This window comes from Dioscorea cayenensis, chromosome 12 (genome assembly GCF_009730915.1).
Source record: "Dioscorea cayenensis subsp. rotundata cultivar TDr96_F1 chromosome 12, TDr96_F1_v2_PseudoChromosome.rev07_lg8_w22 25.fasta, whole genome shotgun sequence".
Lineage (NCBI taxonomy): Eukaryota > Viridiplantae > Streptophyta > Magnoliopsida > Dioscoreales > Dioscoreaceae > Dioscorea > Dioscorea cayenensis.
In genome coordinates, this window is record NC_052482.1 from 16376344 (window position 1) to 16397129 (window position 20786).

General features: G+C 35.3%; 3 protein-coding genes across 5 annotated transcripts; 2 read left to right on the forward strand and 1 right to left on the reverse strand.

Annotated features, from left to right (window-relative positions):
• The first annotated feature begins 8194 nt into the window (after window positions 1-8194).
• LOC120273213 (pentatricopeptide repeat-containing protein At1g07740, mitochondrial-like) lies at window positions 8195-9491 on the forward strand. The gene is made up of 2 exons (XM_039279845.1): window positions 8195-8724; window positions 8822-9491. The coding sequence occupies exons 1-2, from the start codon at window positions 8195-8197 to the stop codon at window positions 9489-9491; spliced, it is 1200 nt and encodes a 399-aa protein (XP_039135779.1).
• A 285-nt stretch (window positions 9492-9776) lies between these two features.
• Window positions 9777-10719, reverse strand: LOC120273214 (transcription factor bHLH52-like). The gene is made up of 2 exons (XM_039279846.1): window positions 10105-10719; window positions 9777-10010 (listed from the first exon to the last, which is right to left on the reverse strand). The coding sequence occupies exons 1-2, from the start codon at window positions 10717-10719 to the stop codon at window positions 9777-9779; spliced, it is 849 nt and encodes a 282-aa protein (XP_039135780.1).
• Window positions 10720-12632: 1913 nt separating this feature from the next.
• Window positions 12633-19560, forward strand: LOC120274077 (AP-3 complex subunit mu). 3 transcript variants are annotated; one of them, XM_039280828.1, is made up of 10 exons: window positions 12633-12836; window positions 15689-15760; window positions 16464-16586; window positions 16667-16760; window positions 16870-16980; window positions 17068-17157; window positions 17612-17859; window positions 18408-18617; window positions 18732-18939; window positions 19085-19560. In XM_039280828.1, the coding sequence occupies exons 3-10, from the start codon at window positions 16552-16554 to the stop codon at window positions 19328-19330; spliced, it is 1242 nt and encodes a 413-aa protein (XP_039136762.1). In that variant the 5' UTR covers window positions 12633-12836; window positions 15689-15760; window positions 16464-16551; the 3' UTR covers window positions 19331-19560. The 3 variants fall into 3 exon arrangements, with proteins under 3 accessions (XP_039136762.1, XP_039136761.1, XP_039136763.1); XM_039280827.1 differs by lacking the exon at window positions 15689-15760; XM_039280829.1 differs by lacking the exon at window positions 15689-15760 and having other exon boundaries at window positions 16670-16760; window positions 19085-19559.
• The last annotated feature ends 1226 nt before the right edge of the window (window positions 19561-20786 follow it).

The following is a 20786-nucleotide window of genomic DNA, read 5'->3' on the forward strand; positions in this document are numbered from 1 at the left end:
TTATATTTATTATCATTATGACTATTATTTGATTTGATTTGATTGATTTTTTTTTAATTTATTATCGGGTTTTATTTTATTTTAATTATATATTTATATATATATTACTTATTTTGTTTTAATTTATCTTATTATATATATATTTATTATTTATTTATTTTTCTTTTACGATTTGATTTATTTTATTTTATTTTATTGCTTTTTTTTAAATCTTTTATCATATATTTTTTTTACTAATTATTATACTTTTTTTTTAATTTATTATATTTGTTATATGTATATATATATATATATATATTTCGCCTCATGATTTATATTCGTGGTTGATCTTGGTATTGTGGTTGCATCAAGATCGCTATTATAGGTTGATCCGAAGATTTGAGTATTTTTAGATCGCCTCGAGATCTGTGCTATTGGCTGATCTTGAGATTTGTGAATTTTGAATATTTTGGATATTTTATATCGTCTCGAGATCGGTGCTCTCGGCTGATCCTGAGATTTGAGTATTTTAGACTGCCTCGAGATCTATGCTCTCGGCTAGTTTTGAGATTTGTGTATTTTGGACCGCCTCGAGATCTATACTCTCGGTTGGTCTTGAGATTTGGATATTTTGAATATTTTGGATCACCTCGAGATCGGTGCTCTCGGCTGATCTTGAGATTTGAGTATTTTAGACCGCCTCGAGATCTGTGCTCTCGGCTGATCTTGAGATTTGGATATTTTAAATATTTTGTTTAAATTAGGAGATACATTTAATTTATTTATTATCATTTTTTATATAAACAGGTACTATATGAAAAGAAGAGCCTAGATGTGAGAATCTTAGACCGACTTTTCAAAGACTCAAATGCATGTTCAACTGAAGTCCACGCTGATGAATGCCTATGGTTAAACAACTCCTTAGGGTTGTCAGAAATATGTGACCTGAATTTCTTCAAGTGATATCTAACACCTCTAAAAGGTACTATAAATCCAAGTCTTGTAGCATATCCTGCGTCGACGAGGAAATATTTTTCTGAACAACAAAAGGATATAGGATTATGCTATATACTATAATAAAAATTTATGTTTTGTATATTAATCAGTAAATAAATAACAACATATACCTTGTGACACTTTAATACCATTGGGTCTTTCTAAAGCATCACGCAAGACCATTGAGTCATGTGCAAAACCTTCCCAGCCAGCAAGAATATAAGTGAAGCTAAGATCAAAGTCTATTGCAGCGAGCACATTTTATATTGGAAAACCCTTTCTACTATGAAAAGATGCAACCATGTCTACTGGAACACTCGCATGTAATCCTAAGAACACATAAGTTTGTTGGGTCATGCTTAAAATATGATTGTTTTATATTTTTAGTAAACATATAGCTACAATTATGTTCCTTAAAATATTGAAAGAATCTTGAGTGTTGTGTAATGTAGGTTGATAAAGTACTTGATGGAGGTCCGATAAACTCTTTTTGTAATTCTCTAATGGCATGTAGGACAAGATTAAAATATCTGCTAACAGTTTCGCCAGACCTAAGAAAATTGTGTCCGATGACTCTATTTTGTTGGTTGTGACCAACAATATGTAAGAACATCAATAATTGTTCTTCCACGTTGACATTCATTGAATCTTTGAGCAGTCCACGAGATTATAGTAATGAGCACAAGCTAAAGAAAGTGAATTTATTCATTCTAACCATGTTAATACATGTTGTGTCATCATCATTTACCAAGCGGTCAAGATAATTCTCTCTATCCAAGCCTCTACGGGAATTGGGTGCACGGCATACTCTACGCTTACTTATATGTGTCACTATAATTCCTATAATTGTGGTTGTAATTACTGCAACCTCTCATAATTTCAGTGAGGTTTTTCTTTTATTCCTCTCTATGAAAAATCACCTACTTGATAAAAAAAAAATAATCAACACTTGAAGTGGAAAAGAAAATAAATGTTCATGAATCCTATTCATGACTCTGATTCCTTCTAGTAGGAACCAAGCTGATGAACAAGTCTAATTAAGGTTCAAAACAAAAATCCAATCACAAGGCCATAAAGAAATCATGGAGAGTTTGCCATCCTTGGTATTGTAATCTTACCATCCTATGCTCATGAATTAGTAAGTGAAGGATTTAGAGTTTGTTGGCTTGCATTTGCATGGAACTTGCTAGGCAAAGTTAATTTGGGTAGTTTGAGTAATCAGTTAAGGATTAAACAGCCATGAAGATCCCAAATCAGGGGTCGATTAGGTAAGAGACCTCTTTGAATGAATCCTTAGAGCATGACATTATGTAAGGAAAACTTTGGGATTTTCTTGCAGCTTTGTGTCAGGGTAAGCTTGTTCTCAAGAAAAGATCCAGCAATATATAGAAATGAAGCATGTATATCCAGCTTAAAAGATTCCATGGATTACATTTAAAATGAAAAAAAAAAAAGAAAGGATAACCAATATCAAGAAATTGTAGTGGCAATTTTTGAAGAGTTCACTGGCAAGCACAAATATCATCATAGTTTTTTTTTTTGAATTTTTTCAGTTTAGTTTGTGATTGTAGTTTTATCATGAGAATTGCAATGAAAATTAAACTTATGACTTGGTGAAATATGCATGTGAAATGATTTTCTACTAGAGGTCAGATTCAATGCATTGTAGTTGCAGCCTAATGGACACCTCTTTATATTATGGAATGTATGTTATATAATTGAATCTAATGGGACACCTCTTGTAGTTGGAGCCTAAGAATTAGAATTTGTTCTATTATTTGAATCAACATAAAAAGATCTTTAGGATGTGGGAACCTATTCGAAATAATGGGATGGAGTAATATACTAGGGTTATTTTTAAAAAAATAATGTATTTGATTTCCAAACTAATTGGTCTATTTTGTGTTCATGCATACCAACTTATGTCTTGTTAGGAAACTTGATTTCTCATGAAGAGCACAACCTACAAACTTCTCGTGTAACAAACAACGGAACCTCACAAAGCATAATCAATCTTTAATCATTTTTGATGTAAATAAACAAACCAACACATAAACCATCACTTCTTTCTCCGATGTACATAAACACACCACAAATAAAAATCCAAACTTTATGCTTAAAGAAAAAAAACAGAAAGAAGCAAGAAATCCAGCCATTAAACCTTAAAAAAGAATACAATCTAGAAACACAAAAAGATCCATAAACACCTAAAGCAGAAATCAACTCCGTGACAAAGCAAGATCCAAAAAAATATATACCTTTGAGAAGGAGGTGGACAAGAACAAAAAGGCAAGAGTATTATTGCGAAGGAGAAGAACGGCCGTCCGCTGCTACTACAGCGCGAGGTTTTGGAGCTTCGAGGGTCAATGAGTTTATCATGATGTGGTAAGGTGGGACGGGATGGAGATGGATGGGAAAGGGATGAAAGACGAATAAAATCACGGGATGAGCTGCATCCCACCGATTTGGAGAGACGCCACTCATCCAATTTTCAGGGATGGGGGTCATCTCGGCCCATCCAGGCCCATCCGAGAAACCAAACAACCGGATGGGCCTTTAGCCCTGGATATCCCATCCCTATCCCGGGATATCCGGGCTGCCAAACACTACCGTAATGGATCCCATATTTGCATGATTTTAGACACCTAAGGAAGGACTGAAAGATGAACTATGATGTTAAAAACCACATGATTAAGCCTGAAAGTATAGATTTGGATTTCTTGAGGATCCATGCTTGTCACGAAACTTAAATGGTCTAATTAGATTCAATTACCACACAAGTAGGAGTTGACCTAAGTTAGATACATTGCTATATTTTGAATAGAAAATGTGAATATTTTAGGATAAAACGCATTCACACAATTAAGCATAATAGTGAAAAAGTTAATATATGATTATTTGTATATCATTGCAGTCTGAATTCTCTCTCCTTGCCACTAGCCATAATTTAATAGTTTTAGTTCTAATTACATTTAGTTATATTTATTTTTTAATTCATATTCAAATTTGTTTGGATAATCTATAGTTGCAAGAAATTAGTAATTGGCAATGCAGTTCTCGTGGAATGGTATCTTATTTACTACTACTTGACGACCGGTGCACTTGCAGTAATAATCATGACCCATGGTGTCCCTTACCTAGTGAGGGTACTCTTTCACTCCTAAATAGGTTCCCTACGTGCTCCCTTGAATGAGTGTAAAGTTAGCCACTGAACCACACCGTCTCTCACCAGGACATACCTTGGGGACCACTATTACAGTGGTCAAGTCAAAGACTTGTACACCAAATATAAATACATGTAATCTCTATTTCTCTTTCACAATAACAATTTCACATGTAAATAACGAGTATTATATTCATCAACCTTCCCATGATAAATCATGGAATTACATTCCTGAGCCTTATTTCATTTTTATCAAACATTTGTCACTTTTCAAAACCTTTTCCATGCATTAAAATATATTTAAGAAATATAATAACAATGTCGATATAATTGTGTCCAAAAAGCATGCATAAACCAAGTAATAACGTCCTCATATGATCGAGTATCAAAGAATGTCAAATTCAGTAGCAAGAAAAGACCAGTAAAAGTTTTAAAGTGCTAATAAATTTAAGAAGTTACCATTTTAAAATTAATAGCAAAATCCATCCTTAAAACAATTTATAAACCTGTAATGAACTATGCAATAACAATCATCCACTCAACATGATTTTTAACCATAGAAGTATGAATGCCAAGTGATATGCAATTTTTAATCTATATATGAGGTATGAATGGTTTGGGCTTGTATATAGATTAAAAGAGCAACCCATATATGCCAAGTGGTTTTAACTAAAGCTGGACATGGGTTGGGCTGGGATGAGTCTAAGTTAGGCTAGACTTCAAAGAGCAGCCCATATATGTGGGTTGGGATGGGCTGGGCCACATCCGAGCCAAATTATTTTGGCCTAAGCTATAGCCCATTTGAATTTTATTAAGCCCAGACCCAACCTATCCCAACCTAAAAATAAATTAGATAATACAAATAAATAAATAAACAAAACCACTAGTACAATCCATAATAAAACCTATATAAAATACCACCAAGCAAAATGTTAATATAAAAATATTAAAAGGTAGTCTAAAAGTTTACAAATAGACCAAAAAAATACCTATATAATCAAAATCTGAGCATGAAGATGAATCATCTTGTTCAACATCAACCACTATAATGGATTTTTCTTTAAATCATTAATTAGAACCATAGTTCAATATTTAAAAATAATCAGTTAAGGAAACAATATTAACATCAATTTTTAAAACATAATTAACTTAGTTGGTTCATAGGATACTTGCAACCAATCTCAAAGGCACATTATAGCCTGTATAATCATTAAACTTAATGAAGCTCGATAAGGACAATCATTCAACGACCTGTGTTAAATATGCTTTCTAAGCCAACAGTGGATATTGAAATAGTTAAAATATCTCAAGCCATGCTTGAAAGGTTTGGAAATCTCATTGAAAAAGACTTCCAAAAATTCAAAACACCCAACTCCAAATTTTGATCCAAACAAGGTTCTTCCAAATGACGATCTAACTCCAACTTTTGCATTTGAACTCTACTAACTAAACCTTCAAATGTATCTAACTCTTGCATTTCATCATAATCATCATTATCAACGTCATCATTATTCACAATCACATCGCTTTTGATACTTATAGTATATTTGGAAGAAAATGCTAGATACTTTTTATAAGGGTGAACACTTATAAAGAGTATTGCACATTTGAAGTATATTCCCAGCTTCCATCCTATACACTTTAGTATAACCAAATTTAACAAATTTGACTTTATAGTGAGGATCCAAAATCACAGTACATGATAAAATCAAGCTATACTTAGGCCAATATTTGTCAACCTTCATCTGCATTTCTTTAACCATAGGTGTAAAGAAGGATTTTGGATCATTAACCACATTTAGCAATTTACGATGAATTTGCCACATACCTCTTTAATATATAAATTAGAAGTTGGATATTTGACACTACAAAATGCAAATTTTAAAAAATTGTACAAAGCAGCAATATCATTCCATTCTTGATCAGTATGGAATGTCAAACATCTATTACAATGCAATCCATAAGTTGAACTAGAGTTTATTCCCCATGGAAAAAACTTGTTAGTAGACGTTTTGGCAAACCATGGTAAGCTTAATTTAGTTATATCTCTCTTCCATATTGGGATCAAATTGCCTAGATGATCGATAAAGGCAGCTAACCACTCGAACCTCTTTTGATTTTTTTGGTCTTTTATTTTAGTTGGCTCTGTTTCACTATCATCATTTGGCCCAAGGCTTACGAATCAGCCCAAGCTTGGCCCTAGCCCAATCCAAACCAGATCCAAAATTAATGTGTGACAGGCTAGTCCAAGCCTGACCCAAACAAACTATAGATTAGATATAAATATCATTTTTAAGTGATGGGCCAGCCTAGGGGTTGGCCCTTTTGGACTTTTTTTTGGGCTGATCCAACAGTCCGACCCATAATCTGGGCCATTGGATTTATTACTAGATATTAATAATAAAAATTAAAAAAATATTACAAATGATTAATTGATTGAAATAAGCCTATCATAGAAGGGAGCTAACTAGCTAAGTGGTTAATTATCATGGGCCAATCTCATGAGTCAATGTAATGCCAACCAACGACTCCTTCCATGATTCATCTTGGAAAAGGGTTGTATTTCATTGAACAATCATGTACATAGAGTAAGGGTGACAATAATTTGTCAGGGCCCGCCGTCCCGATTTTGTCCGGCCCGGAATAAACCGGGTTTGGACAAAAATTTTAGTAATACGACCGGGTCTGGACATACTCTGGTTGTCCGGATTTAAATCCGGGCCAGGTCCGGCCCAAGCAATCCGGACAACCAGGCCTTTATATTTTTAAATTTCTTATATAAATAATGTTAAGCCCACTTGCCCAAGGCCATGTTTTTTTTATTGCTAATTAAATATAGTTTAGTATTTAAATGATTGTTCATGATTCAAAGCCCAAGCCCATATATGATTGTTTTTTATTTCTTATATATATATATATATATAGAATTGTTCATGTTTTTTTTTATACATTTCAAGCCCAAGCCCATATTTTTCTTATATATATTTTTAAATTTTTTATATATATCTGGACAACCGGGCCTCTGTTCATGATTGTCATTAAAATGTATATTAAATGTCCGGATTTAAATGTATATAGTTTAGCATTTAAATTAATTTTAAATGTATATTACAAGATTCAAATAAAATTCGGATTTCGGACAACCCGGTTTTGAAAAAAACCGGGTCTGGGCAAGTCACACTTGTCCGGATTTAAAACCGGGCCAGGTCAGGGCATCTAATTTAGATACTTATAATACTAGTTGTCCGGACGGGGATTTTTGCCAACCCTAACATAGAGGTCCAATTTTATGTAAAATGAAAAAAAAAATGCATATAATTGACAAATGAGTAGGTGCTAATGTAGTTTTGATGTACTTATATTGTAATTATGCAATATTTTCTCAAGTAAAAAATATAATAATACTAATCAATTAATAAAATTATTTGTTTTTATTTTTTATTTTTAAATCAACACAAAGTTTAAAGTTAACAAAGAAAATAACAACGAACTAATTCGAGCCAAATCCAACAAATCAATCTTGGGGCGATCCAATGATTGATCCAAAGAGCTAAGCCTTTGAACCGGGTCATGGATTTCATATTTTAAATTTGGGGCAGCCCAGCTCAATCCAAACTATTCATGAAGCTCGTCGGATTTGGCTCAGGCTAGGTCAAAACTTTAATTTTCTGAGCTAAGCCGGTCCTGCACGGCCCAATGATGAGAGTGAACTCCGTTTAACTTCTTTTAGTGAAAAATCTATATATATAGAGGCATGCATGAACTAGCAATTTAGCATTATTAACATTATTAGCCTTTCTCTTTCTCGTAGCTATTTTTTTTTTTTATAAAAAAAATTTAAGCTTCATAGCATATTAAATAATTTGACAATTGCACAATTTTAAATTTAATTTTAAAATTTATTATATACATTTAGAAAAATGAATCCGCTGAATCCCGTGGTGATTCGGTTTCCAACTCAAAACCTTAACCAGAATCTAGGGTCAAACCAAACCCGGGTCAGGTTTGTATAAAAGTCATATAATAATACCCTCCAATTAACAAACATTGCTGGGCATGAAACGCATCATCAGACACAATCCGGCGAAGCCAACGCCATCGTCGTCGTCGTCTTCCCCTCGCAAGCCCATCCCCTTCCTCGCCGACCTCAAGTCCACAGACGACCCCGCCGACGCTCTCCGTCTCCTCCTACACTCCCCTCCCCACTTCCACGACTACCCTGCCTGCGCTTCTCTCCTACACCGCCTCGCCCGCTCCCGTCTCTTCCCCCTTGTCGACTCCCTTCTCCTCTTCATCCGTTCCAATCGCATCCCCTGCAAAGAATCTATCTTTAACTCACTCATTCACCACTTTGGTAAAGCTCGTCTTCCCGACAAAGCTCTCAACCTCTTCCTTTCCATCCCTTCCTTCAACTGCTCCCCTTCCTCACCCTCCCGCCAAACCCTCAACTTTTTACTCAACGCCCTTGTCGACAATGACGCCCTACACGAGGCTGAGTCTTATCTGGCAGGCTGCAAAGAATGGAATCTCCGCCCCCAATGTGGTCTCCTACAACATAGTCCTCAAGGGGAGGTGTCAAAAATACGGTTTTGAAAACGCTCGTCACCTGCTCGACGAAATGCGCAAGAGAAGGGTGCGGCCTTCGGTTGTGTCTTATAACATATTGATCGGGTTTATGAGCAGGAATGGGTGTTTAGATGGTGCTATGAGATTGAAGGAAGAGATGGTGAGCAAGGGAACGCACCCGAATGCTGTCACTTTTGCATTGCTTATGGAAGGCTTGTGCAGGGAGGGGAAGTTTAATGAGGCGAAGAAGATGATGTTTGACATGGAGTATCAAGGTTGTAAGACTAGGCTTGTGAATTATGGAGTTTTGATGAGTGATTGTGGGAGGAGAGGTGATTTGGATGGCATGAACAAGGTGTTTGTGGAAATGACTAGGAGGAGGTTGAGGCCGGATGTTGTGACTTACAACATCTTGATAAACTACTTGTGCGCTCATGGCAGGGTTTATGATGCATACAAGGTGTTTGTTGAGATGCAGTTGAAGGGATGTGAACCCAGTGCGGCGACGTACCGGATGATGGTTGATGGGTTTTGCATAGCCAGGGATTTTGACAGTGGGTTGAGAGTTTTGAGCACAATGCTGTGTGGCAAGCATTGTGTTAAAGAGGAGTCTTTTGAGGCTTTGGTTGTGGGGCTGTGTGAGGGTGGGAAAATGGATGATGCTTGTTTTGTTTTGGAGGCAATGGAGAAGAGGAGGTTGGTGTTGGGGTTTCAAGGCTGGAGTGCTTTGGTTGTGGGCTCTTGTTTACATGCTGGCAAGGAAATTGAGTTGCCAATTTGCATGTGAAAGTTTGCTTTCGTTGTTTATATCATTACTTTTGTGTTTGTCGTCTGGTTTGTGTTGTGTAATTAAAATAAATTTTATGCTTCTTGAAAATCATGTAGTACTCTTTTTATACAGCAAACAAGATAAAAAAGAGAGACAAAAACTCACTGATCCATTTCTTAATTACAAGTTTGAGATATGTACAAGAAAGTAATTAGTTAGGAATAATTAACTACATACAAAATACGTGAGGCAAATAACAACTCTAAGTAAAACAACAGGAAATAACTACTGCTAATAGATAGACTATGCCAATTCTTTCTCATCACATCGTCCTGGTTGTTGAATAGTCTCTACAAAACGACTGAGATCTCTATGAACATTCTTGCTCAATTTGACTTGTTGGTCTTCAAGTAAAAAACCAACCATTTTCTCCGGAATAATACACCTTCCCTCAGAATATAACTTCTCATGAATCTTTGGAGATTCAAGCAACACTTGCAGCGATTCTTCTCCTGGTAATAAACCACTACAATATTCCTGTATTGCAACAACAACAACAACAACACCACATTAACATCTGTGTATTTGTATGTATATATATAGATCATATATACTTTCTGTGCTTAATTACCTGATCATCTGTTGAGTTCATGAAACTAAGAATGCCAACTTGAGCTTGCAGGAATTTAACATACTTGAAGGCAGCCTGTAGCATCTCAGCAGTGTTCATCTTGTTGCCACCAGGGATCAACCGGCCAAGTTCTTGGGTCTTATCACTGATCCTCTTCCTCCGCTGCCTTGCTGCTATGCTTTGCGTTGACAAGCATCCATTGCTAGTCTTGTTCTCAACTCTGCTGCTCAACAACTCCTCAGCCCATGGCAGAGGCTCTACCAACTCTGGTAACAACTCTGGTGCCGGCTCTTGTACGTTGTAGATGTTGGAGTACTCATACATGAAACTATATGGATCACAGACAACACTGCAATTCTTCTTTATCCTTTTAGGGGATTGGTAGAAATGGTTGTTGAATTCATTGCATGGAGTACTGTGAGAGTAAGGGAGCTGCTGCGAGAAGGCTGCTGCTGTTGTTGTTTCAGTGTAAAAGACATCATCAGGTGGATCAAACATGGAGTTGAGTGGGAAATGTACTTCAGGTTCATCAAAAGATCCACAAAAGCTCAAAAGCTCATCAGATATTTCTGGGCAGTCATAAAACATTCCCATGTCTCCAAATGCATGCTCCATTGTCTCCATGCATGAGTACTTTAAGCTTAATGCCATACCATAAAAGCTAAGTACTCAAACAAGATTCTGTGAAACAAATATACATGTAAGTAACTACCTACTAAGCATGCATGCAAAATGAAAAGCGAAAAGTCTATGAAGAAAGAGAGAGAGAAAAGTGCATAGATTTAGAGAGAGAGAGAGAGAGATGCCTGAGAGATAATAATGTGTGTCTGCAAAGAGTGTGAAGATATGTCAGAGAACAAACGGCAGAAGACTCTCTAACAGAAGGATCTAAGGTTTGTATGAAAAATAGGAAAGATCAGGATAATGAGAGAGAGTTGTGCTTGGTTTGTTTGAGAGAAATTAGGGGGCTCGTGCCTATTTCTCAGGGGCGCCGTTTTGACTGGACCCTTGCGGTTTCTTTCAGGGACTTCCCAATTTGCAAATAAAACCTCCATAAAGGAAGATATTGCTATAATTGGAACTTGTGTCTCAAATATGACTTGGAAATTTGCATACGCACCCTTATAAAACTACATAATAATCTGTGCAGTGTACCTTATAGCAAAGTTTGTTTTCTATGCATTTCAAATATTATTCTTCATCCTTTATTTAAGAGAAAATGATTATGACAGTTTCAAAATATCTAAACTGGCACTCTACATTTGAATTTTGGAATTTTTTTTTTTTTTAACTCACTTCTGTTTTGTTACTTAAGCATATTCTATTAGTTTATTTTATCATTGCTAGTTTACGTGTAACCACATAAGTATTTACTTAATATATTATTTTTTCGGGTCAGCATCAGTTATTTTTATGTCAACATCAACCATTTTATGTCATAAGATCTAAAAAAATAATCTGTCAAAAAAAAAAACGAACTTTCTGAAAATGCTCAAAGTTAGAGATGTCAACCGGGGGCGGGGATTCACCGGGGAATATATTCCCCGGCCCCACCCCGAAATGAAACTCTTATCCCCGAACCCGGCCCCGAATCCGAATAAGACGAATTTTTTTTCCAGTCCCCGTCCCCGTGGGGATTTTTCGGGTTCGGAGATTCCCCGGCCCTAATTAATAAATTAAAAAAATTATTTTTAATTAAAATAAAATTTATAAAATATTTGTTAAAAAAACCATAAAAATTTTAATAATTGAGAAACTCATTTACAAATACGACCTAATACAAAATATTAACATACACAATCACTAATAAATTATTTACAAATTTAAAAAAATTTAAAAAATACAATATAGTTAATATAAGTTTAGAATTTTATTTAATTTTTATACTAATTTTCATTTAATTATTAATAATTTGTTAATTAATTAAATAAATATATAGGTTCTTTTTCAATTTTTATTTAAATATTTATAACATAATATATATATATATATTATTTAAATTAAATATTTAATATTTCGTGGCCGGGGCGGAGTTGGGCGGGGAGGATATTCCCTGTCCCCGCCCCCGAGGGGAATTTTTTTTAGGCCCCAGCCCCTGCCCCGACACCCAAAAAAATTCCCCGACCCCGGCACCAACGAGGCGGGGAATCGGGTTCCCCATCAAGACCGGGACCAATTGACATCCCTACTTAAACTTACAAAATTTTTTTATAAATACTTTAATTTTAGAGAGGCTATTTGTTCATTACCAACTTATTTAATTAAACATCAAATTTGTGTACTCTCGTATACATGCAAAATTTGGGTTGTAAGCCTGTCAAACTCATTTATGAGGTTATGAACATAGGATCTTTTGAATGCCCCACTGTCATGCTAATGTCTTCGGTAATTAAGTCAATACTACTTGAATATGAATTTTTTTTTTTTTTTTAATAAAACACTTATGTTTATTTTTGGCTTGAGAATTAATTCACAGTTATTTTAATTTTATAAGTACAATAATATATATATATATATATATATTTTTTTTTTTTCACCCGTCTGTGAGTTCCTATCTATTTCCCTCCCGGCGGCAGCGCTTGTGCCCGTTTTCAGTGCCCTAATTCGCCGTTGGTGTTGAATCCTTTAAATCTCCTAACTCGCCTCCGCGCTGGCCGCCGATCCTCGCTGCGCCATCACCGGCAACCCTCCAGTCGTCCTCTGGCCTCTCTCTTAATCTTGGATTCTCACTTGTAAGTTTTACTTTTGTTATAGATTTGTATTTTGGTTGAGATAATATCAAACAATGCTGCTTTTTCTATTTTGCAAGATTTGATTTTGATATATTGTTGGGATTTTTGTTGGATCTAAGTTTTTTTCATGTTAAGATATGATTTTCAAGAACTTTGTGATGAGTTGCATCTTCAAGTCAATCCTTAATCTTAAGATTGGAATAAGAAGATGATCTCATTTCAATAATTTCTTCTTTTGAGCTCTTTTTGTTGTACTGTTTCCACTCAACATCAAAAGCAGTTATGATTTTATTAGATACAGAGTAAATGAAAGAGCAAATTGCCATTTTTCCTCCAAATATTTGCAAGAAGTTCCCCTTCATCCTGTTAGATAGATATTTATATGGAAGATTAACAGATGACAGGTTGCCAAGATTTTGATTCCATGTAAGTTGAAAAAGGATTAGATAAAGAAGAATATCATGTATTAAAACTATGTGAGACTCACATTCCAAGCAAGTGCTGTGACTGCATTGCTTTGATTATTTATTCTAAAACTAAAATGATTCAGAACATGCTCAATTGGCGGTGAACTATGCATGAAATGCAAGGCCCATTTGAAATTTCCCAAATTCATATGTTGAATCTAAAGAACTATTAGTTCAAAATGAAAAGTTAAATTCTATAAATCATTGACAAATAACTTGAACATGCTGTAAAACTTTAGCTAGACTTAAATATCATAAAATATTATTTAAGTGCAGCCGTTTGGAGCCTTTACATCAGATATAGGTGCAATAAAGGAAAAAAACACCTTGATTTCATATTATTCGAAATTCATGAAACTAGTAGCTAATCTAAACTTAAACCCACGCTTTGACAGCTACAAAATCCGTCCCGAAAGGCAATTTTTTTTTCCTTGCATAGGACCATATGAAATCAATTGTCTAACTAGTTAGCAGGGTGGTCAAAATAGCCTAACAGCCAATGAACAGAATCACAGAGCTTTGGAAATTATACAATGAGAATTCCTACAAGTAGAACTGTGAGAATTTATAAATAAACACAATGTGCATCATATCATTGTTATATTAAAATCTAGAAAATGGAGTTCTCATTTTGTTCCATACTTCAAAGTATGCAATATTTTGAATAAAGTTGCCCAAATACACTCTCCTGGATCCAATTGGGCTCCAACAACCTAAAGCAGGACCAAAAAGCATAAATAAAGTTCCTTGAGTGAGATTTACAATGCATAATGAAATGGTATTCAGGAGTATTACCACAAATATTATCAACAAAACCTCAAAAATATGTCCTTCCAGAACATACACATCAGAGTTAGAAACCTCACAACTGAGTGATACCAATCTAGGTGTGAAGACCATTGCTGAGGGCCCTATAAACAGTAGAAACAGTGATGATAACTGACTTAAAAAAAAGAAAAAGTGGAAAAGAAAAAATGAACACGGTTGACACATATGTTAGTGAAGATTTCTGGCATTGCAATCAGGTATACAAATCTAAAAGAAGAGAAAAACCAGTTAAATTACATTAGCTTGAGCAAAATGACCCTTCTACAGGAATTGCAGTACTTTATTCAGGACATAAAGCTTGGTGAATTGGAAAATCTTCAAAATCATTCAGAAGTGCAGAGATCTTGAACTAAATAGCAGAATATAACTACTCTAGCAACTCATTGTGATTATGCGGTAGGATTTACAAAAAGCTCTGTTTTCTGAGTCAGTAATCCAAAATAATGGTGACATATGAGCTAAGATGAAGAATATATTCCAGGTGTTCTACCTTCATTTTTATGTACGTCCAGTATCTTTTCCAAAATGATTGTGTAGCTCCTTAGCTTTTTCTCTCTTGTTATTAACAATTTGTGCGAGTCTATGAACATCATTCGTGATAAATTAATAGGCTCAAGATGAACATGGTCACCATCAATGTCCCACTCACTTTTGAAGTACTTAAAAAACAAGAAAGGAGAATCCAAATAATAAGAATTACAGAGTGCTTTTCTAATAGACAAACCATCCCAAAGTCGTGAGGCATAAGGATGCATAATTACTTACACAGTCCATGTTTGCTTCAATTTTAATCACTTACATAAGGGCAGCTCTCTTGCAATCCAACATGTATTGAACTAATTTTTTATGATGATTTAATATTATCATTATCAAATAATTCAACTGGAAATGAACTTGGCCTTAACTGCATGAAAACATATATATATATATACACATGTTGAATGTGGATATCAATATATATGATATAGTGCTTTCAATCGCAGTTGAGTAAATATCTTTGAAAAGTTAAACAGATTGAATTCTGATTAGGTTTGGTTTCCTCTTCATTGTCATGGTTCATTACCTTAAAACTAACAATTAACATTTGTTTGGTTCCATTCCCTCCCTTAAATATATGTTTCTGAAATTTAACTTGCATCTTTAAAGCTCATCTATAGCATGACATCATAGGATAACTATTCTTGGTTGGGGTTGGGAGGGATGGGGGTGTGCTTGTGGCGGGGGGTAAAGTGCATTGAAGCTTACTGATTCTGTTATATGTATGTGAGTTCTTGCTGCTGTCAAGAATCTGATTTTATATAGAAACCCTATACTATTTCCTTGAATTTGATATACCTAACATTTAGTGTAGAGGATAATAATTTTGTATACTTTTAACTGTAAAGTAATTAGTAATTACTATAAGTTTTGTTATAACCCATTACGAGATTTGTGCTTTGATAGCTGTGTCAATATCTGATCTTCATTAGATTAGTTGAGGAAAACATACTAATTTTCTAATCCATCCCATTGTATCAATTTCATTAGTGATGCATCTCGTTGATCGATGTTGTTTAGGGTGGAGATCTGATCAAATGGGAGAAGGCACAAATTAGTTACTATGTTGGTGTTGATATAGCAGAAGGCTCGGTAAGAGCATTCCTGCCATTTACTTTTTTCTTTTTTTTTGGTCTCTATTGCTTCTAGCTAGTTTGTAGTGGTTTAGCTCAAACTAAATTTATAAGTTGGACTTTCATTGTTGCCTTTTCGCATATCAATCAGTCAACTATTTTGCCTTTTCAATTTAGTGCCATCCTTTGGAACTGCTTGTGTTGGCAATGAGTAATGATTTGTTGTTTATGGCTTGTGATCTATGCGTTTTTGGTAGAAAAGAAATAAGGTTTGTTTTAATTCCTTCTTTTTGTTTAATCACTATGAAGATGTTTAATTCAAAGAGTCTTTGAATCTTTAGAAGGGTTGTGTATGCTAAATTTGTACAGTAATATCACATGGTTGTGATTGTCTTCTCAAGCTTATACTCAGCGATAAAACTAATTTAATGGTTATCCTGAGTGATTAATGGTTATTGAATGTTCTTGGGATCATCAACATCATCTGAAGTTACATGAGAAAATCTAGTTGGTCCCTTTTTGTATTAGTAACATTTTTTTTCCTATTTAAATTTCATTGTTTTGTTCCATCATCTAAGCAAAGTAATTTGTAGTGCTTTCTTTTTTTAATTTAAGAAGATGAACAAGGAATCTAAAATTAAGGTCCAAGTCTTTATTATGTGAGTTAATAAATTTCATTATTCATTTACCCAGAATAAAGTAATGTGTAATTCTTTTTGTAGTATAAAAAATAAAATATAGAGGACTTGTTACCCTGTGATCTGGGTTTCTCTGGTTGGTGCCCTTGTGTGAGGCTTTGGACACAAAATCATGCTGCAGTGCATTTTCCTCCTCTCTGACTCTGGGTAATCTCATCTGGTCCTTCCCCTCTTTCTTGTGCTGTTGGATCCAAAAAGCCCTGGTTTGCTGAACATTTTCTTCTTAGCAGGGAGGTGATGCTGGAGAAGCAGATGTCTGGGCACCGCGTGGACCGCTCCATCTGCACATGGTTCTGGGATCATGCCCTCTCACACTCTGAGGTACCATCACTTCTCTCCATGCTTCCCCTCCAAACCTCATTTGTTTCATTTTGACATCATTTTCACTGTTGCTGCTGTTGCTGCTGCTGCTGCTGCTGCAAATGATCAGGTCCTGCCTGTGACCGCATCTCCTACGCACTATCTCTTCCATGTTGTCCGTGAGGGCATAACTTTCTTGGCGTGCACCCAGGTTGAGATGGCACCTCTTTTGGCAATTGAGGTGAGTTAGGTTAGGCTGCAGATAGTGCGATTTAGGAACAGGATCATGTTCTATGTCCTAATGTTTGTGAAAGTCTTGTTTTTGCAGTTCCTCTGCAGAGTGGTGGATGTTTTGACTGATTATCTTGGGGCTCTGAATGAGGATTTGATCAAGGATAATTTTGTTATAGTCTATGAGGTATGTGCTCATAAACCCTCTTGTTTGTTATTGTGCGTGTGTGAGCACGCCTGTTTAACCTGCAATTTGGCCATCTAGATAATCATATCATATTGACAAAGATTTACAGTAAAAGTGAACTGTGTGTTAAGGAATAGGGTATGACACCAAGAACTTTGTACGTACTGAAGAAAAACTGTATTATCCATATTTGATACCTTTGCAGCCAACATGTTGCCATTCTAATTGTTAATTGATATTCAAAATTGCAAATTTCCTTAGGTTGTAATTTTCAGATTGCCGGGCTTATTCCTGTTGTCAAATTGTGCTCTTCTGTTTATGGTTAAATTCATGGGAAGATGAGTTTACATTTGATACAAATTACAGCTAGATCAAATGATGGACAACAAATTGTGCTCTTCTATTTATGGTCAAATTCATGGGAAGATGATTTTACATTTGATACAAATTACAGCTATTGGATGAAATGATGGACAATGGTTTTCCTCTGACGACAGAACCTAATATTTTGAGAGAGATGATAACCCCTCCAAACATTGTTAGCAAAATGCTTAGTGTTGTTATGGGTAAAAGTTCCAACATGAGCACTGTTCTTCCAGATGCAACAACTTCTTCTGTTCCCTGGAGAAAGACTGACCTCAAGAGTGCAGCAAATGAAGTCTATGTTGACATTATTGAGGAAATGGATGCTGTTATTACCAGGTAGATATCTCCATCGATTGCTCTCTCTCTCTCTCTGACTTCTCATGGCCTTGCTTGCCCACAGGCTTGATGGTATCTGCATTCTATGCTTGTCAATGTCTTTTACACTTTCTCAACAGTATAAGCTAGTCATAGTTATTTATGTAATATGAACAGAGTGTTGTTTAGGCTTTCCAAGTGCTATAGATATAGTTTCATTTTCAAAATGTGACAAACTTCTAAAATGACGATTTAAGGCATGCAAGAAAGGAAAAATTACTATTATCTTTGATAATAGCAAGGCTTTAAGAGTTTGATTCAAGATGAGCTTACATTTGTGACCAAAGACAACTAGTTTCAAGTTTGTTTTAGGTCAGTACTTTTAGAGCGATGTTGACTTAGCTGATTGAAATTTTAATACATACGGTGCAAAATATGAGCTCAACACATGGCGATGTTATCCAACAATAATGACAACAATATCCATAGAACAAAAAATTATTATGCATTTTTATATCCATTTTGCAATGATTTACTTAGAATTTTAATTGTTTTGATTTCATCTTCAGAGAAGGGGTTCTCAGCAAATGTGAAATATATGGTGAAATTCAAGTGAATTCTCATCTTCCAGGACTACCAGATTTGACTATATCACTTGCTAATCCTGCTATCCTGAATGATGTGAGGTTCCATCCTTGTGTTCGCTTTCGGCCTTGGGAATCACATCAGATATTGTCATTTGTACCCCCAGATGGGCAGTTTAAGCTCATGTGCTACAGGTATATCAAAATCTTTGCATTTTGACAACTTTGCCGAACCATGATCTCAGTGCTTTTCTGGTAATCTGATTTTGCACTTTGCTCTCATTGATGTTACTTCATATCATTCATCAGGGTGAAGAATCTGAAGAGCACACCAATTTATGTGAAGCCACAACTGACTTCAAATTCTGGTTCTTGTCGTCTTAATGTACTGGTTGGAATCCGCAATGATCCAGGAAAATCAATTGACAATTTATCAGTTGAGTTCCAGTTGCCCCCTTGTGTTTCATCAGCAGAATTAACCACAAATCACGGAACAGTTAATGTTCTTGCTGACAAGGTTTGTCATTTACTCTTTCCTTTATTTGTCGTCTGAAATTGTATGACATGTATACTGAATTTGAGTAGCGAACAAAACGAATCACCGGTTACGACCAGCATATTTTACTGATAATTCATGATGGTCGGTATTGTTTTTCCTGCAGAAATGGTCATGGATGATTGGGCGGATCCCCAAAGACAAATCCCCATCTTTGTCCGGTGATCTAATTCTGGAGGCCGGCCTCGAACGTTTGCATGTATTCCCTGTTTTTAAGGTGGGATTCAAGATCATGGGAGTTGCTCTATCAGGCATGAAAATTGACAAATTGGAACTCAAGAATGTGCCAAGCCCTCCATACAAAGGTTTCCGGGCACTTACTCGAGCCGGAGAATACCAAATAAGATCCTAATGAGGCATGCCCCTCTGATTATATTGTAGTATGGTTCTGGGAAAGAAAAACTGATGTAATTGAGAAGATACTGAAATTTTGTTTCTGTTTGTTGGGCCTCTTGGGATGTTTTAAATGCATGTGGAGTGTTTGGTTACATGTAAATTATTTCTGGTTATGAGTCTTATGACATATGGCAAAAAGGACCACCTTGCCATAAATCATACTAGATTAATGACCCGAGCTAACATTACCGTTGAATATAACAAAAACAAAATATTACCAAAATAAAATAAATTTTGAAAACAAAAACATTGTTAATGTCATTTTTTAAAACTATTTTTAGTATGGGAAGTATATTTGTAAGATGTGAATGATTATGAAATATATTACCGGAAAGATTGAAGTATTATGCATTAACACTTCATCATTCAAGAAAATTTGTCACAACTTATCACATAAATATTGATTTAAGAGCAATGTTGTTGTTGAGATGGTATTATGTAAGGTTTTCATGTTTCTAATTTAGTTTTAGCAAACAAAATCATGTTCATTAACACAGGAAAAAGGGGTAAATTTTTCGTATAGTCACTGTGTTATGGCGGATTTCCACTTTGATCATCGTGTTTCAATTTGTTTCTTTTTGGTCATTAGTTATCGATTTGTTTTCACCGATTGGTCACTTGGGGCTTTCCGGCCCAATTTGAATGATGTGGCCGCCGGAAATGCCACATCACTATTTTTTTAATATTTCTCTCATCCCATCTCGAGAGAGGATGCTGACTTGGCTAACATAACCCCAGCCAGGATGCTGACTCAGCTCATTTAATCCTAGTCAGCATCCACCTACTCTTCTCCTTTCCCATTCTATGCTAGGGTTCATCCTTCCAAACCGAGAAAGAAAGGGGAATTCGATCCGAGAGAGAAAGACATCCGATCCGAGAGAGGAACCACGCGGTTTCTCCATCAGCGCTGAAGCGAGGAGTGGAACCACATGTTATCGTCGTAGCTGAGGAGAGTGTACAACCTCAATCGGGAAGCCGAGGACAGTGTAGAAATTTGTTCATATGTGCCTGAAGTTCTTTTTTTTTTGTTGTTTATAATTTTCATGTAACTATTTTTTTGTGGACTGGCAAATGGTTCACTTCTCATGTAAATAATTTTTTCTAGAATGGCAAATGGTTGTTTATAGTTTTCCTGCAGAATTGAAGTCAGAATCTGAATAAAAATTAATAAGAATGAATCCTGGGAATGTAGAAGATAACATCAGCTGAATACAATTGTCTTCATACAATCAAAATATATATACAATTGATTCATGGGAATTCCAGTACAAAATTGGCTGAATATAATTGTCAGCATATACAACAGAACATTAACTTTTCTGTTTTTCAGTTTTTCTACAGAATTGAGGTCAAAACTGAATAAAAATTAATAAGAATGAATCCTGGGAATGTAGAATAGAACATCAGCTGAA

What these genes read in the sequence shown, in the direction of transcription:
- LOC120274077 (XM_039280828.1), top strand. Translation starts at nt 16,552, where the DNA reads ATGCTGCAGTGCATTTTCCTCCTCTCTGACTCTGG. An exon ending in TTCCTCCTCTCTGACTCTGG is followed by an intron (nt 16,587 to 16,666) that starts GTAATCTCATCT and finishes TTTTCTTCTTAG; the next exon opens with CAGGGAGGTGATGCTGGAGA. An exon ending in CACCTCTTTTGGCAATTGAG is followed by an intron (nt 16,981 to 17,067) that starts GTGAGTTAGGTT and finishes TTGTTTTTGCAG; the next exon opens with TTCCTCTGCAGAGTGGTGGA.
- LOC120273213 (XM_039279845.1), top strand. Translation starts at nt 8,195, where the DNA reads ATGAAACGCATCATCAGACACAATCCGGCGAAGCCAACGCCATCGTCG. An exon ending in GGGGAGGTGTCAAAAATACG is followed by an intron (nt 8,725 to 8,821) that starts GTTTTGAAAACG and finishes GTTTATGAGCAG; the next exon opens with GAATGGGTGTTTAGATGGTG.
- LOC120273214 (XM_039279846.1), bottom strand. Translation starts at nt 10,719, where the DNA reads ATGGAGCATGCATTTGGAGACATGGGAATGTTTTATGACTGCCCAGAA. An exon ending in TGAACTCAACAGATGATCAG is followed by an intron (nt 10,011 to 10,104) that starts GTAATTAAGCAC and finishes GTTGCAATACAG; the next exon opens with GAATATTGTAGTGGTTTATT.